Source organism: Pteropus vampyrus, unplaced genomic scaffold (assembly GCF_000151845.1).
Source record: "Pteropus vampyrus isolate Shadow unplaced genomic scaffold, Pvam_2.0 Scaffold19, whole genome shotgun sequence".
Taxonomy (NCBI): Eukaryota; Metazoa; Chordata; class Mammalia; order Chiroptera; family Pteropodidae; genus Pteropus; species Pteropus vampyrus.
In genome coordinates this window covers 9,886,743-9,902,526 of record NW_011888800.1, presented here as the reverse complement: position 1 = coordinate 9,902,526, position 15,784 = coordinate 9,886,743, and the positions used below count along the sequence as shown (strand labels likewise).

The 15,784-nt window shown below is 37.4% G+C and overlaps 1 protein-coding gene and 1 pseudogene across 1 annotated transcript in view; both read right to left on the bottom strand.

The window, feature by feature from the left end:
- Nucleotides 1-5,198: 5,198 nt before the first annotated feature.
- On the bottom strand, nucleotides 5,199-5,317 carry LOC111736330 (annotated as a pseudogene).
- A 2,748-nt stretch (nucleotides 5,318-8,065) lies between these two features.
- SLC28A2 (solute carrier family 28 member 2) overlaps nucleotides 8,066-15,784 on the bottom strand; it is a 31,132-nt gene continuing 23,413 nt past the window's right edge. Inside the window, exon 17 of the mRNA XM_023527714.1 lies at nucleotides 8,066-8,614. Coding sequence (XP_023383482.1) covers nucleotides 8,497-8,614 — 118 coding nt within the window. The 3' untranslated portion in view covers nucleotides 8,066-8,496. The remainder of the gene's footprint in view (nucleotides 8,615-15,784) is intronic.

Sequence of the window (15,784 nt, the reverse complement as noted above, 5' to 3'; positions counted from 1 at the left end):
AGCCACTATGGAAAACAGTAGGGAGGGTCCTCTAAGAATTAAGACTAGAGCTACCATATGACCTAGCAATCCCTCTCCTAGGTATGTACCCAAAAAATTTAAAAACTTCTTCATAAAGATACATGTACCCCTATGTACACTGCAGCATTATTCACAATAGCCAAGAAGACATGGAAACAACCTAAGGGTCCTTAGATGGATGACTGGATTAAGAAGATGTGGTACATATGTACAATGGAATACTATTCATCCATAAAAAAGATGAAATATTGCCATTTGTGACAACATGGATGGATCTTGAGAGTATCATGCTAAGTGAAATAAGTCAGATGGAAAGGAACAAGAACCCATGATTTCACTCATGTGGGATAGAAAAAAAAAAGCAACAAACGAACCAGCAAAACAAACAAACTCATAGACATAGACAACAGAATGGTGGTTACTAAAAGGAAAAGAGTAGGGAAAAGATGAAGAAGGTAGAGAAGGTCAAATATATGGTGACAGAAAGAGACTAGACTTTGGGTGGTAAGCACACAATGCAATATACAGATGTTATATTATGAAGTTGTATACCTGAAACTTATATAATATTATTAACCAATGTTCCCACAATAAATTTAAAAATTTTAAAAGGGTGATGGAGGCACGTCTTGAGGAAAACAAGAGTCATTTTGCAATGAATTCATTTCAGGTGAGTTCATATATGGTCTCCAGGCAAGAAGAGGCTGTTTTCTTCTGTCAAAAGGAAATGGACAGCTTCTTCTGGCCAAGAAGATTTAAAGACAATTGGGAGTTCAAGGTCCTGAGGCTCATCCACTCAAATACTTTCTGTTCAGGTCTTAAGGTCTCAAGATTTTCCTATCTGGAAAAGACTTTGACATGGAAGACCTGTTGAAGCTATGTATTATATCTCTTTTGCAGCTCTGCCACTCTGGATCCTGAACCTAAGTCTCAACAGTGTCTAACTTATTGCTCCAAGAGATGGGAGTCTCCTTTATGGCTGCCAGAGAAGTCCTTTGGCTTTCATAGTGTTTCTAAATTGGCAATTAGCTGCTTTGAACTATTGTTTTCTTTTTGCAAGTCTCTCAATGCTGTCAAAAGCAGTCAGTCTATTCTCAGTCCTAATTATTACCATTTCTTTCATACCAATAATGTACAGCAGCCACTCAATATTCCAGTGCCTATCTTCTACCTGTACTTTTCATCCCAATTAACTGAAGATGATAGCTTTAGTGACTGTGATGCATACCACTGCATAGCAGGGATTACAGATTATCCCACTTACTGTTAGGATAATCATTCCTACTGCCATAGCTTCATTGCAAACAAAGTTGGTTGCTTGATCTTTCAAGGCACCTCCAAAGAGTTCATATAAAGCTAATCACTCTCAGAACCGTCCATCACACAGGAGGATGAGTAATGCTGCCTTCTTTCTGTCTCTGTCTCTCATTGTTTAAGATTTACCCAAGCCCAGACATTATCTTCCCCCACTTCTGGATTGTATTACCCAGCCCCTCCAGGTAGCTTTTTGGAAAGCCAGAAGCTCTGCCGTCCATCCTGGTCAATTTCCAGGTGCTTCAGTCCTTTCTCCTAGCCAGTACTTCATGTGCGGGCCCCTCAGTTTGTGGAGGCCAGATGATAAGGGCTGTGGCTATGGCTTTGACTATAGGATATCTCATAGGGTTTTTATGAGAACTCAGTCAAGTAGTACCCAGTGCCTAGCATTTTTTTAGTAAATACTCAGCAAACGTTAGCTATTATTAATAGTAATTAAGTGAAATTTTCATGTGTGACTGTTAGAAGCATTTTTCTCACCCCTTGTAAGCCTTTGTTAAGCACCACAGTACTCTGATACAGAGCCAGGCACATCTGAGTAGGTCAACAATGCCATGGGCTGTAGTCCATAACAGCGGGGAGCAACCAGGCAGCCAAATGGATTTGCAACAAATACACAATAGTGGTGGCCACCAGCCAGGCAGCTTACAGCTATGCAATGAAGCTAAAAGTTTTATCTTTATAAAAATATGACCATTGGTAATGCCTTCCATTGTTCAGGCACCTTTAAAAGAATTCTTTTAAACATTTAACTTATCTCTGAAATCCACTAAGGAAATAAACTGATATTGTTTTTTGTTCTACAAATTATAGCTTTGTAGCTGAGGGATAATTTGCCCATTCACACTCATAGATTTGCTTCTGAAACCATGAATGCAGGAACTCTCAAATGTCAAATATCTGAAGGGTAATATTTTCTTTGTGAAACATGCTATATCATCCTCTGTGTTAGGTTAATCATAAATAAATATCCTCTGTTTAATGAATAATTCAAATCTTAGTCTTGTCACCATGGAAAAGAGGGCTCCCTCCTCCAATTTTTCATTATGAAGCACTCAGTGCCAGACATAATGTTTACCTCCCTTGAGGGAAAAACAGCTCTTGACAAGTGGAAATATGATTTCAGCAAAGAATTTGTTGTTCTGTATGATAAAAATGGCTTCAATATTCTGTTTTGATTCCTGCTTTAAATATATGAAAAGGACTTTTCTAGTCAAGGTAAATCTATGTACTGGTGTGACATGAGCCTTGAGAACAGTGAAAAAGTGAATTTGGGGCTTTCAAAAAATATGCCTTTTGCTTTTCTGGAAGAATTAAATTTTAAGTTTTTACAAATAAAACTAATAGAAGTTATTCAGCCTAATGAAAAATATAAGCTGTAACATGGGTGGTTTCTAATAAACTTCCTAAATTATACTTTCCTTGTTGATGACAAATATTTATCATGAATGTCTGGTATTTGTGTGAAAACCATCAGATGACCTAGTTGCCCCTATTCCCAGATCTACACCACCTCCATTACCTAAGAACAGATTCGGCTACATCAATTCTGATCTTTAGCCTTGTACCTTAAACGTGGCATAGGGCTCCTGTCTGAATGTCTCAGGCCACCCCCAGCAACAAACAACCAGCCAGATCTAACTCAGCCCCTAGCCCCACCCTTCTCACACTACCTTTGGGCCCAGGAGAGGAGTCAGACATGCACAAGACATGGAGCCAAGTGCCACAGAAGTTGCAGAGAAATAAAGAAATATATGGTACAGTTATGCAGAAAGTATTGAACTTTAAGTTGGGATATATGAAAGAGAAAGAAAGCCAGAGAACTAAGGAAAGAAGAGAAAATTCCTTAAACATCTCTATATTCCAAATGCTTTAAAGACTTTTAATTTCTACAACAACCCTTTAATGAAGTCATTATTATCTTCATTTGTATAACTGTGAGAATAGAGACTCCAAGAGGTTAGGTACCTCATTCAAAGTCACTTAGCTGTAGATTTCTCAGCGAAAGTCAGTAGCTCTGTGTGGTGATTATGTACATGGATGAGTGGGTGACAAGGGAGATTATGGTAAGAGATTGGAAAGCTAGATGTTACCCAGATAATGAAAAGCCTTATTAAACCAAGTCCTTTTCACTACACTAGGCTGGCTCAGGTCCCTGTTATCTCTGTAAGCAAGGGCAAGTATACTTAACCTCTCTCTATCTGAATTTAAAATGGAGGGGGGAAAAGTGATGTTATCATACTTACCACAAAAAGTTTTGTTAGTTCCAGTGAGTCAATGTAAAGAAAAGATATTCATACATTTAAAAAATGTCATACAAATTCAACTCGCTTCTCATCATTCACAGTTGCAAAAATTTGCAATACAGCTGGGAGGACATGACATAAAAAAAACTTACATAGAACAATCGCAGATGTCTTACTCAAGGTTTAGCTGTCTTGATGTCTCCAAATTCCTCCAGCCTACTGGAGAATCCCCATCCTTTAAGATTTAGTGGAAATTGTCTTGAACCCCCATCCTACATAAAATGAGAAAACCCAGCATTGTTCACAATATTCCTGAGGTTTCTTGGACACCTTACCTCTCTCCTTATACTCTATGGCTCTGTTTTACTCCTTCTGCTGACTGCTCTATCTCTGCTATCTGGACTACCAACACCACACCACTGATGTTGAATATAGCCTGGATTTTTGAATTCTTCAAAATATCACTGGCAGACTTTTACTGAAGATTTGAGGACAAAGCTGGTGGAGTTACAATAGGGTAAATATCAAGTAACCCTGTTCCTAAATGCCTTTTGCCCACTTCTGCCTTTGAGAAACCCTCACTGGCCATCTCTTCACAAATGGCCTAGCTCAGCATCATTTTGTTCCATTTTTTCTTTTACCTTTCCTTTTTCTACCTGCTACTCATAAGTCCCACCCCATTTCTATTTTATTTATGTAATAATAATAACACTAATTAAAAGCTTATTTTGTACCAGGCAGTATACACGCTTTATATATGTTGTTTCATTTAGCATTTTCTCTCCCTTTGTTTTATCCCAGGTATTCAGGCCCAAAGCTTGGAGTTTCATCTTTTTTATTCCTCAACCAATATTAACACTTTTTTTTTTTTTTTTTGCTAGGCAGTGCTAGCTCCTAGTAACAAGACAAATTTTAGTAACGAAATAGATTTGATCTCTTCCCACGTGAAGCTCCATATTCAAAGAGTTGAAAAAAAGTAACTTGTTAAATAAAGATAATTTTGTCTTTGAGGAAATTGCTAGATTTCATGGCAACCATTTTTCTACTTGCTGTAATAGAAGACAACAATAAGACAAACAGCAAAGTAAGACAAAAATACAAGATGCCACACAGCAAGACATGATTTGTACACAAGTAATTCAGAAAGTATAAATATGTTAGAAGCTGATGAGGTCACTTGGGTTGAACAAGTGGACCTTGAGGCACTGGACTGGAGCAAGCACGAGGAAGGCCAGGAAGGCTGGGATGGTATGAGAACAGACACAGTGGTTAAGAGAAAGGTCTTTGGAGTTACACAGACTCTGGGCTCAAATCCCAGCTCTGTCACTATGTGACTCTAGGCAGCAACTTAATCTCTCTAAGCCTATCTTTCTGCCTTTGGAAAACTGAGATAATAATAATACCTTCCTTAAAAGCTTGTTGCATGGATTAAAGGGGGGGGGCGGACGGAGGGAACAAACATGTAAATATCATTAAGCAATGCCAGGAGTGTGATAAGTGCTGAGTGAATGTTCACGTATAAAGGAATAAAGGCTCTCTAAAGTCCTTCCACTTTAACTACTTGTGAAAAGAATATCTTTGGAGCACCTTACTATTTATACAATTTTTTTTTTTAAATGCCTACAGCACCTGGTATTCCAAGGTAGTCTCCCATCCAAGTACTAACCAGGCCCACTCCTGCTTAGCTTCCGAGATCAGACAAGATTGGGCACGTTCAAGGTGGCATGGCTGTAGACTGTGTTTTTTTCATATACATTATTAATTTAATTTTCTAGCAATTTGTAAGATAGATATGAGTATCTACACCTTCATTATGCAGAAGTGGAAACTGAGCTTCAGAAAGATTAAGAATTTTCACATGGCTGGAAAGAGACTCAGGCCAGGACTCTGAATCCAGATCTTTTAGCTCTTAATCTTTTTATTCCTGTCTTAAAAGTCAATTACTCCCACAGAGGAGATAACCTTTTAAATGCTTGACAACTAATAGCTTAGCCAAGGACTTTCACCAAGAATAGTCTGTCATCTAAAGAAGAGTCAGAAGTGGGAGTCAAATACAAACTCTGTCTACCTATTAGGCTTCTAGAGATGATTGGTTAAATATAAGTTGATCTAAATGGTCATTAATAGAGAAACAGATAATTTAGGTGCCTCCTTACATAGAATACCATGTAGCCAGTAAAATGAATGAGGTAGAGCCATATATACTAGCCTAAAAAGACGTTCACATACCTTAAGCAAAAACGGGAAGTTGTGAAACAATATGCACATAGGAGACTTTATGGTTAGTGTTTAAGAGAACAGATTTTACCCACTCAGTGACTCAGCCGGCCACTCTCCTTTCCTCATCCCATGGTCCCCTTTCCACACGGCTACTCCCACATCCCAACACAGCCCTATTTCACAACTCCCATTTCTCCTCGTCCTCCCTGTCTTTCCTCTTACCACTTTCTTCCTCAGTTTCCTCTCTCTCTGCCTGAGGCGCCTAGAAGCCAAGCGCATGCGCCGTGTCCGCTACCAGATGGCGAAGTCCGCTAGTTGGCCCCGCCCCCAGGATGCTGCCCCAGTTTGACAGATCGCGCCTCCCAGGATTGACCCTCGCTTCGCAACCGACCCCAGCCTACCCAGCCCTCTTCCACTCAGGTCACCTTGATGTTCGCCTCAGGGCCCCTTTTGGCCCCAGGAGCTGGTATTGCTTTTGCCAATGTCGCATTGAGTCCGGCCTTTCCTGTTCGCTCCTGTTTGTGAGCATCTTCTGCAGGTGATGGTGTTGAAGATTGTCGTGCTTTCTTATGTTACAGCGCGGCCTTGTAAATGCGCGAGTTTAGACTGGATTTGCTTTAAATGGAAAATAGAATTAGAAAACCAGCCCTTCCCCTTGAAAGGAGATTAGGAGCTCCCTCCGTGCTGCCTGCTTCCTTGTGTGAACTAAATTGCATGGGCGACTCAAATTGATAGCCAGGAACTGAGCTCCTTAAATAGTAATAATAGTAGCAAACCCTTACATTGGTCTTAACTACGGTGAGCAGCCAATCTTTACTTATAAGGTAGATCCCATTATCCCCACTTTATATATGAGGATACTAAGGCACAGAGAAGTTAAGAAAGTTGCTCAAGATCACCCAGAGATAAGTGAGCCTGAATCAGAGCCCAAGTAATCTGGCCTAGTATCCAGTGCCACCAACCACTGCATTCTGCTGCCTCTCAGAAAGAAACCAGGCTAGGGTCAAAATCAGTGCGTAGATCAAGAAGCAGTTCATTGAAGCTTCGTTTTCTTTTATTTCAACTTTGGAAAATAGGAGGTAGGACTGGAGACTGGAAAGAAGAACAAGAGGTTCTGAGCTCAGGTAATTGTGAAGCATAAGAAGGTAGATTAGCTAAGGGAACATACAAGTATCTACATGTTTTTAAATATATATATAATTTATTGAGGTGAAATTTCGCATAACATAAAGTTAATCATTTTAAAGTGAACAAATGAGTGATGTTTAGTACACTGATAGTGTTGTGCAAACACCAACTCTAGTCCAAAACATTTCCATCACCCCAAAGTAAAACCACATACTCGCAAAGTGGTCACTCCTATTTCCCACTCCCCCAACCCTTGACACCACCAATTTGTATTGTCTTTATAGATTTATCTCATTTAAATATTTCATATAAATGGAATCATATAAAATAGAATCATATGAAAATAAGCCTTTGTGTCTGGCTTCTTTGACTTAGCATAATCTTGTCTAAGTTCCACTTCATGCATTTTATGGCTGAATAAAATTCCATTGTGTGTATATAACACAATTTTTTTATCAATTCAGCCACTGATAGACACTTGGACTGTGTCTGTCTTTTGACTATTATGAATAGTGCTGCTATGAACATGCATGTACATGTACTTGTCTAAATACCTGTTTTCAGTTCTTTTGGGTACATATCTAAGAATGGGATTGTGCAGCCATGGGGTAATTTATTGTTTAAATTTTTGAGGAACCCTACATCTTTTTGAAACTCTTCTTTAAGGCTATAATATTAGTATTATAAATAATATTAGATATAGGAAATATATTAAATATTTACAACCAGAATGTCTCAATATTAGCACTTTTGACATTTGGGGCCAGAGAATTCTGTGTTTTGGGGGCTAACCTGTATATTGTAGGATGATTAGCAGCAATCCTGACCTCTACCCAGCAGATATCAGTACCCCCCCTCCCCAGTTGTGACAACTAATAATGTGTTAAGACATTGCCAGATGTCCCCTGGGAGGCACAATTGCCCCCTCCTTCCCACTGAAAACCACTGTTTTAAAGGATTCCCTGTAAACATGAAGCAAATATGGCACTCAAGCAGAATACTAAAACAAAGTAAGGGCCGTTAAGAAATGGACGTTCCTTACAAGTTTGCATACTGGAATACTTCTCGTTTACCATGTGATGATGTTAAAGAGTTTGCAGGTTTACAAATGTGTGACAATCAGAAAAAATTTTATTAAATACTCATGTAATTTTTCTATATACACTTAGTACCATAAACCTAGCTCATCCACAAAACTCCAGGAAAAACAACTTTTTACCTCAGTACATATTACATACCAAATCACATTTATAGCAGACTAAATACATAATTTTAACATGGCAACTACAAGCAAGATTTGCAAGATATGTTTTTGATATAGTAATGTTTATTATTTCACATATAAGCTCAGACAGAGCCCATAGAAATTTCCTATTTGGTTCAGCCAAATAATAGAAAGACAAATGCTATTTTTCTTTATTGGCATACAGTGAACCAATATAAAATTTTCACATTTACAGTTAAAGATCATGGTGAGTTAGTTGAAGAGTAGGAACTCTTGGGTACGTAAATACTTTTACCACCAAAAAGCTGTAAAGATCAAGACTATTATGGAAATGGACCAGCCTTAGGTACACACAGCATTGGTGTAGAGTTCACAGCAGTTAGCAAGGGCTATGGCACTGAACTCTTTATCTTGCCAGGGACCGGAAAAAGAAGGAGGGTTGGTACCATTCAGAGAAGTACTGAAATGAAAAGCCAGAGAGAGATATAATGGGTCAGATAAAAACAATACAACAAGATGTATCAATAAGTTTACCAAGCAGCTGGAAAAAAATGAAAACAAAAACCTGTAAATGGATCCGATCACAATGACCAGTTAAATAGGACAGAATTAAGTGTATTTTCTCATTCATGCCCAAGATAATGCTACCAAGAAACCCTGTATCAGCGTCTAATTCCTAACCATCATCCTTTTGGGAATTTCCAAACATCACTGAGGCAAAACTTATGTCTTGTAATGTGACTGAGAATTGAATTTATTCTAAAAAGTGAAGCAGTATTACAGAGCCACTTTCCTCTTGAGAAAGGAGAACAGCTCAGGCTTATTTATATATTTATTTATTCCACTTTATTGAAGTATAATTGACAAATAAAATTGTAATATATTTAAAGTATACAATGTGATGATTTGATGTATATGGACATTGTGAAAGGATTTCCAACATTGAGTTAATTAACATATCTACCACCTCACAATTTGCCTTTTTTTTTTTTTTTGGTGAGAATACTTAAGTTCTACTCTTAGCAAATTTCACATAACATGGTATTATCAATTGTAGTTAACATGTTATACATTAGAACCTCAGACCTGATTCATCTTATATCTGAAAGCTTCTAACTTTATCCAAGCCTCTCCCTATTTCCACCACCCACCAGTCCCAGGCAACAATCATTCTACTCTGTTTCTATGAGTTCAATTAAAAAAAAATTTTTTTTGGATTCTACATATGAGTGATACCATGCAATATTTATCTTTGTGACACTTATTTCACTTAGCTTAATTATTCATCCATGTTGTTACAAATACCAGGATTTCCTTCTTTTATAAGGATAAATAATATTTTACGGCATATATATACCACATTTTCTTTATCCATTCCTTCATCAGTGGACACATGGGTTGTTTCCATACCATGAATACTGTGAATAATGCTGCCATGAACATGGGTGTACAGATAGTGATTTCATCAACTTTGGATATATAACTAGAACTGAGATTGCTGAATCATACAGTAGTTCTATTTTTAATTTCTTCAGGAACCTCTATACTGTTTTCCATGCTGCCTGTACTATTTTACATTACCACCAATAGTGTACAAGGGTTTCCTTTTCTCCACATCCTTGCCAGCGTTTGCTACCTCTTGTCTTTTTTTTATATAGCCATCCTAACAGGCGTGAGGTGATATATCATTGTGGTTTTGATTTGCATTTGCCTGCTAATAAGTGACATTAAGCACCTTTTCATGTACCTGTTGGCTATTTAAATGTTTTCTTTGGAAAAATGTCTATTGAGTTCCTCTGCCGATATTTTAACTGGATTTAAAATTTTTGTTAATATTATATTTTTGCTGTTTAATTGTATAAATTCCTATAAATTCCTTGTATATTTTGGATATTAACCCCTTATCGGATATGTGGTTTGCAAATATTTTCTTCCATTCTATAGATTGACTTCATTTTGTTAATGGTTTCCTTTTCTGTGCAGAAACTTTCTAGTTCGATGAAGTCTCACTTGTTTGTTTTTGCTTTTGTTGCCTTTGTTTTTGGCATCAAACTCAAAAAACCATCGCCAAGACCAATGTCAAGGAGCTTACTCCTAATTTTTCTTCCAGGAATTTTAAGGTTTTAGGTCTTACATTCATGTCTTTAATCCATTTTGAGTTGATTTTCGTGTATGGTATAAGAAAGGGGTCGAATTTCATTCTTTTGCATGTGGATATAGTTTTCCCAGTTCCATTTATTGAAGAGACTGTCTTTTCCCCATTGTATATTCTTGGCTCCTTTGTGGAAAACTAATTGACCATATATGCATAGATTTTTTTCTGGGTTCTCTTCTGTTCCATTGATCTATGTGGGTTTTTTTTTTTTTAATGCCAATACCATCCTGTTTTGATTACTAGAGATTTGTAATATAGTTTAAAATCAGGAAGTATGATGCCTCCAGCTTTGTTTCTTCTTTCTCAAGATTGCTTTAGCTATTTGGGGTCTTTTATGATTCCATATGAATTTTAAGATTGTTTTTTCTCTTTCTATGAAAAATGCCTTTGGAATTTTGATAGAGATTGCATGAATCTGTAGATTGCTTTGGGTAATATGGACCTTTTAACAATATTAATTCTTCTAATCCATGGAAGCATCCTTCCATTTATTGTGTCTTCTTCAATTTCATTCATCAGCGTTTTATAGTTTTCAGTATACAGATCTCTTATCCCCTTGGTTAAATTTTCTCCTAAGTATTTTTCGATGCTATTATAAATGGGATTATTTACTTCATTTCTCTTTCCAGTACTTCATTGTTAATGTATAGAAATGCAACTGATTTTTGTATATTGATTTTGCATCCTACAACTTACTGTTTTCATTTTCATAGTTCTAACAGTTTTGGGGGGGGGTTGGTGGCATCTTCAGAGTTTTATATATATAAGATCATGTCATTTACAAACAGACACAATTTTACATTTTCTTTTCAAATTTGGGTACTTTTTATTTCTTTTTCTTGCCTTATTGCTCTGGCTATGACTTCCAGTACTATACTGAATAAAAGTAGTGAGAGTGGGCATCCTTGTGTTATTTCTGATCTTAATGGAAAGTGTTAAGCTTTTCACCACTGAGTATGATGTTATGTGTAGGCTTCTCATTTATGACCTTCGTTATTTTTAAATACATTCATTCTATACCAAATTTGTTGAGAGTTTTTATCATGAAACGATGCTGACTTTTGTCAAATGCTTTTTCTGCATCTATCGAGATGACCATATGATTTTTATCCTTCATTTTCTTAAGGCAATATATCACATTTATTGATTTGTATATGTTGAAACATCCTTACATTCCTAGGAATAAATCTCACTTGATCATGGTGTAGGATTCTTTTAATGTACTGTTAAATTTTGTTTGCTAATATGTTCTTAAGGATTTTTGCATCTATATTCATCAGGAATATTGGCTTGTAATTTTCTTTTCTGTAATGTCACTGTCTGGTTTTGGTATCAGAGTAACGCTGGCTTCATAAAATGAGTTTTGAAGTGTTCACTCCTTATATTTTTGGAAGAGTTTGAGAAAATTGGTATTAATTTTTCCTTGAATTTTTGGTAGAATTCACAGTAACCCTTCTAGTCCTGGGCTTTTCTTTTTTGGGAGGTTTTTGATTACTGATTCAATTTCTTTACAAGTAATCAGTCTGTTCAGATTTTTGTTTTATGATTCAGTCTTGGTAGGTTGTATACTTCTAGGAATTTGTCTATTTCTTCTAGGTTATCTAATTTGTTGAAATATAATTGTTCATAGTACAGCTGACCCTTGAACAACACAATAGTTAGGAGTGCCAACCTCCTGAGCAGTCACAAATCCACGTGTAGCCACGGTCAGCCCTATGTATATGTGGATTCCCAAACACAGAGCTGACCCTTGAACAACTTGGGTTTGAAATGCTTGGGTCAATTGAACTACAGTCAACTGAAAAAAATTCATGTATAAGTGAACCCATACAATCCAACCCATGTTGTTCAAGGGTCAACTGTAGTTTCTTAGTATTTCTGTGTTCAGTTGTAATATCTTCTCTTTCAGTTCTGATTTTATTTGCGTCTTTCTCTTTTTCTTAGCTGAAGATTTGTTTTTTATCTTTTTTAAAAAACAGCCCTTAGCTTGATCTTTTCTATTGTCTTTTTTGTCTATTTCATTTATTTCTGCTCTGATCTCTGTTATTTCCTTCATTCTAACTTTGGGCTTAGTTTTTCTTTCTAGTTCCTTGAGATGTTAAATTACATTTTATATTCGAGAGCTTTCTTTTTTCTTAATGTAGCTGTTGATTGCTATGAACTTCCCTATTAGAACTGCTTTTGCTGACTCTCATAAGTTTTGGCATGTTGTGTTTCTATTTTCATTTGTCTGAAGATTTTTTCTTTCAAGTTTTTTTCCTAGTTTTACTGAGATATAATTGACATATAACATTGTATAAGGTGTGCAACATAATGATTTGATATATGTATATATTCTGAAGTGATTACCACAATAAGTTTAGTTAACACCCATCATCTTACATAGTTACAATTTTTTCCTTGTGATAAGTCAAGAAATTTTTTAAATTTCTTTTGATTTCATATTTGACCCATTCTTCAAGAACATGTTGTTTAATTTCCATATATTCATGAATTTACCAATTTTTTCTTCTAATTGATTTTTAGTTTCATACCATTGTGGTTGGAAAAAATGCTTGATATGATTTCAATCTTCTTAAATTTATTAAGACGTTTTGTTGCTTAATATATGATCCATCTGGCAATTTTCATGTATACTTAAGAATATGTATTCTGATGTTGGATGGACTGTTCTGTAAATGTATGTAAATCCACTGTTTCTTTGTTGAGTTTTTGTTTAGATCTATCCATTAAAAGGGAATACTGAAGTCTCCTACTATTATTGTATTGCTATCTATTTCTCCATTCAGAAATAATGTTCATATTTGTTTTATATATTTAAGTGCTCTATGTTTGGTATATAAATATTTACAGTTGGTATATACTCTTAATCATTTTGTAATGACTTTGTCTTTTGTTACTGTTTTTGGCTTACAGTCTGTTTGTCTGATGTAAATATAGCTACCTGTGCTTCCTTTTGGTTTCCATTTCCATAGAATGTCTTTTCCCATCCCTTCACTTTCAGTCTATGTGTGTCCTTGAAGTTGAAGTTGAAGTTGAAGTGAGTCTCTTATAGGCAGCATATAACTGGGTTCTAAAGGACAACTCTACCAGGTAAAGTTTTCTCGGTTAGGTTTTTTTTCTTTTGAATATATCATCCCACTCACTTCTGAAATATCTGCTGATAGATTTCTGAGGGCTCCCTCGTACATAACTAGTTATTTTTCTCTTGCTGCTTTTGAAATCTTAAATCGTCTTTAACTTTTGACAAATTAGTTATAATGTGTCTCAGTGTGGGTCTCTTTAGTGTCCCAAAGAAGATTACAGTCAGCACCTGGATGCAAGCTGATTAAAAGCTGGACCCTCAAATACCAGCTGGGAAAGTATGCAGTCAAGGCCATTTCATGGAGAAACTGGGAGATGGGCATTTTTGCCTGCTCCCTCTTTGCTGAGCCTGGGTGTATAGCTGCTGAGGGTTGCTCCCGTGCCCATTTAAAAACTGGGTATTTGTTTGCTATAGTCCTGTTGGACTCATGAATCCAAGCCTGGTTTACTCTCAAAGCTAGGTGATTTGGGGGCCTGTCCTTTGGGTGGCAGCGATAAAAGTTGGAGCATTAGATGTGTATATAAGCCTCTTTCAGTGAGATACTGGCAACTTGGTTTTATTGTTGGAGTGAGCTGGAGGGAGAAAGTGGGCTTCAGGGAGGACCACGGTCATCCGCTAGATGTGTGCTAATTAGAAGCTGGACGCTAAGGCAAGGGCTTAAAAGGATGCGTCAGTCCCCTTCCAGCAAAAGACTGGGAGATGGGTGTTTTTGCCTGCTCCCTCTGCACTGAGCCCTGGGGGGACAGCCACAGGGAGTGCTTACATACACACACCCATTAAAAACATCTTTTTAAATCATCTATAGTCCTGTGGAACTCATGAATACAAGCCACGTTGGCTATCAGAGCCCAGTGATCTGGGGGCTTGTCCCTTGGGCAGTAGCCACAAAAGCCATGGCACCAGACATATATATAAGCTCTTTCCAAAGAGACACTGATGACCTGGTTTTATCATTGGAGCAAGCCTGAGGGAGAAGATGGGGGCAGTGCCCATCAGCTTGCTCAGCTCTGAGAAGGAGTGCAGTCAGAACTTAGAGGTGTGCTAATTAGAAGCTGGACCCCCAGCAATTTGGAAAGTATGCAGTCAAACTGCTTCCAGGCAAAGACTGGGAGATGGGCATTTTTGCTGGTTTCCTCTGCACTGAGCCTTGGCAGACAGCCACAATGAGTGCTCTCTGCCTGTTAAGAACTGCTTCTTTGTTTTCTATAGTTCTGTGGGACTCAGGAACCCAAGCCCCATATGCACTCAGAGCTAGGTGTTTGGGGAGCCTCTCCCTGTGGGGTGGGGGGGACTTAAAAGCTGAGGCACTAGATAGTACTCCAAACCCTTCACTCTCTAGGAGAATCTGAGAGTTGGGAATTCCCTTTGATTGATTGGTGCTATGCCAGGGGTGGGGTTTATGGTGAGACCGTGTCTTAGCCTTTCCTATTCAATTCACTGTAGGTATTTTCTCAGTTGCCCAATGTGTAGGAGTCACTCAGCTAGTTTCTGGTTCTCTCAGAGGGAATTACTCCATGCATACTGCTACATTTGGTAGCTGGGAGGAGAGTAATTCAGGAGCCTCCTATATTGCCATCTAGGTCTGGAGTCACTCCAGACTTATTTAGAATAAATAGATTGGACAAAAACATTATACTTTCAGATTCTCGATGCTAATGACACTCAGTAAGTAACTATAGACAAAAGGTCAGTTGCAGCTTTAGAGGCAGAAATGAGCAGGAAAGAGTATTCTATTAATTATTTTAGAGAATTTCAGTGGTGGAAAGACAACTCATTAAATAAAAATTAGTAAATTTCACTTTTTAATCAATTAACTCAAAATAAGGCTAAAAGGAAAACCAACGAAACGCAAAAAAAAAAAAAGAAACAAAAACAAGCCAAACCAACCAAGTTTTAAATCAACCTTAAAAAGAACATAAAAAGGGTAATTTTTCCAAAAGAAGGTGGGTGCCCAACCCGAAGAAAAACAAAAAAAAAAAGGGAAAAACCGGTAAACTGGCAAAAGAAACCGGTAAACAACAAAAGAACCCAAAAACCAATCATGTAGTAAACAGATCACACACTTAATGATAACTTACAAATATATCTCCAGCTCTGATTTTCTCTTGAACCCCAGATCCCAGTTGGCTGTGAGTAGCTTCACATGGTGGTCTCATAGGTACTTCCAAGTCAACATAGCCAACTGAATTAAGCTAAGCTGTAATCTCTCCCCTTTACTCCCATTCCTGCAACTAGTCCTCTTCTCAGTGAATTAATGGCACCCCTTAGACCCACTTGCCCAAGCCATAAAGGTGACAGTTACTTGAGACTCCTTTCCCTTCCTCACCCACCCTTCCCTCTTATCTAGCAATGACCAATCCTACAAATTCTCCTTGGTCTAGTGTATCTTC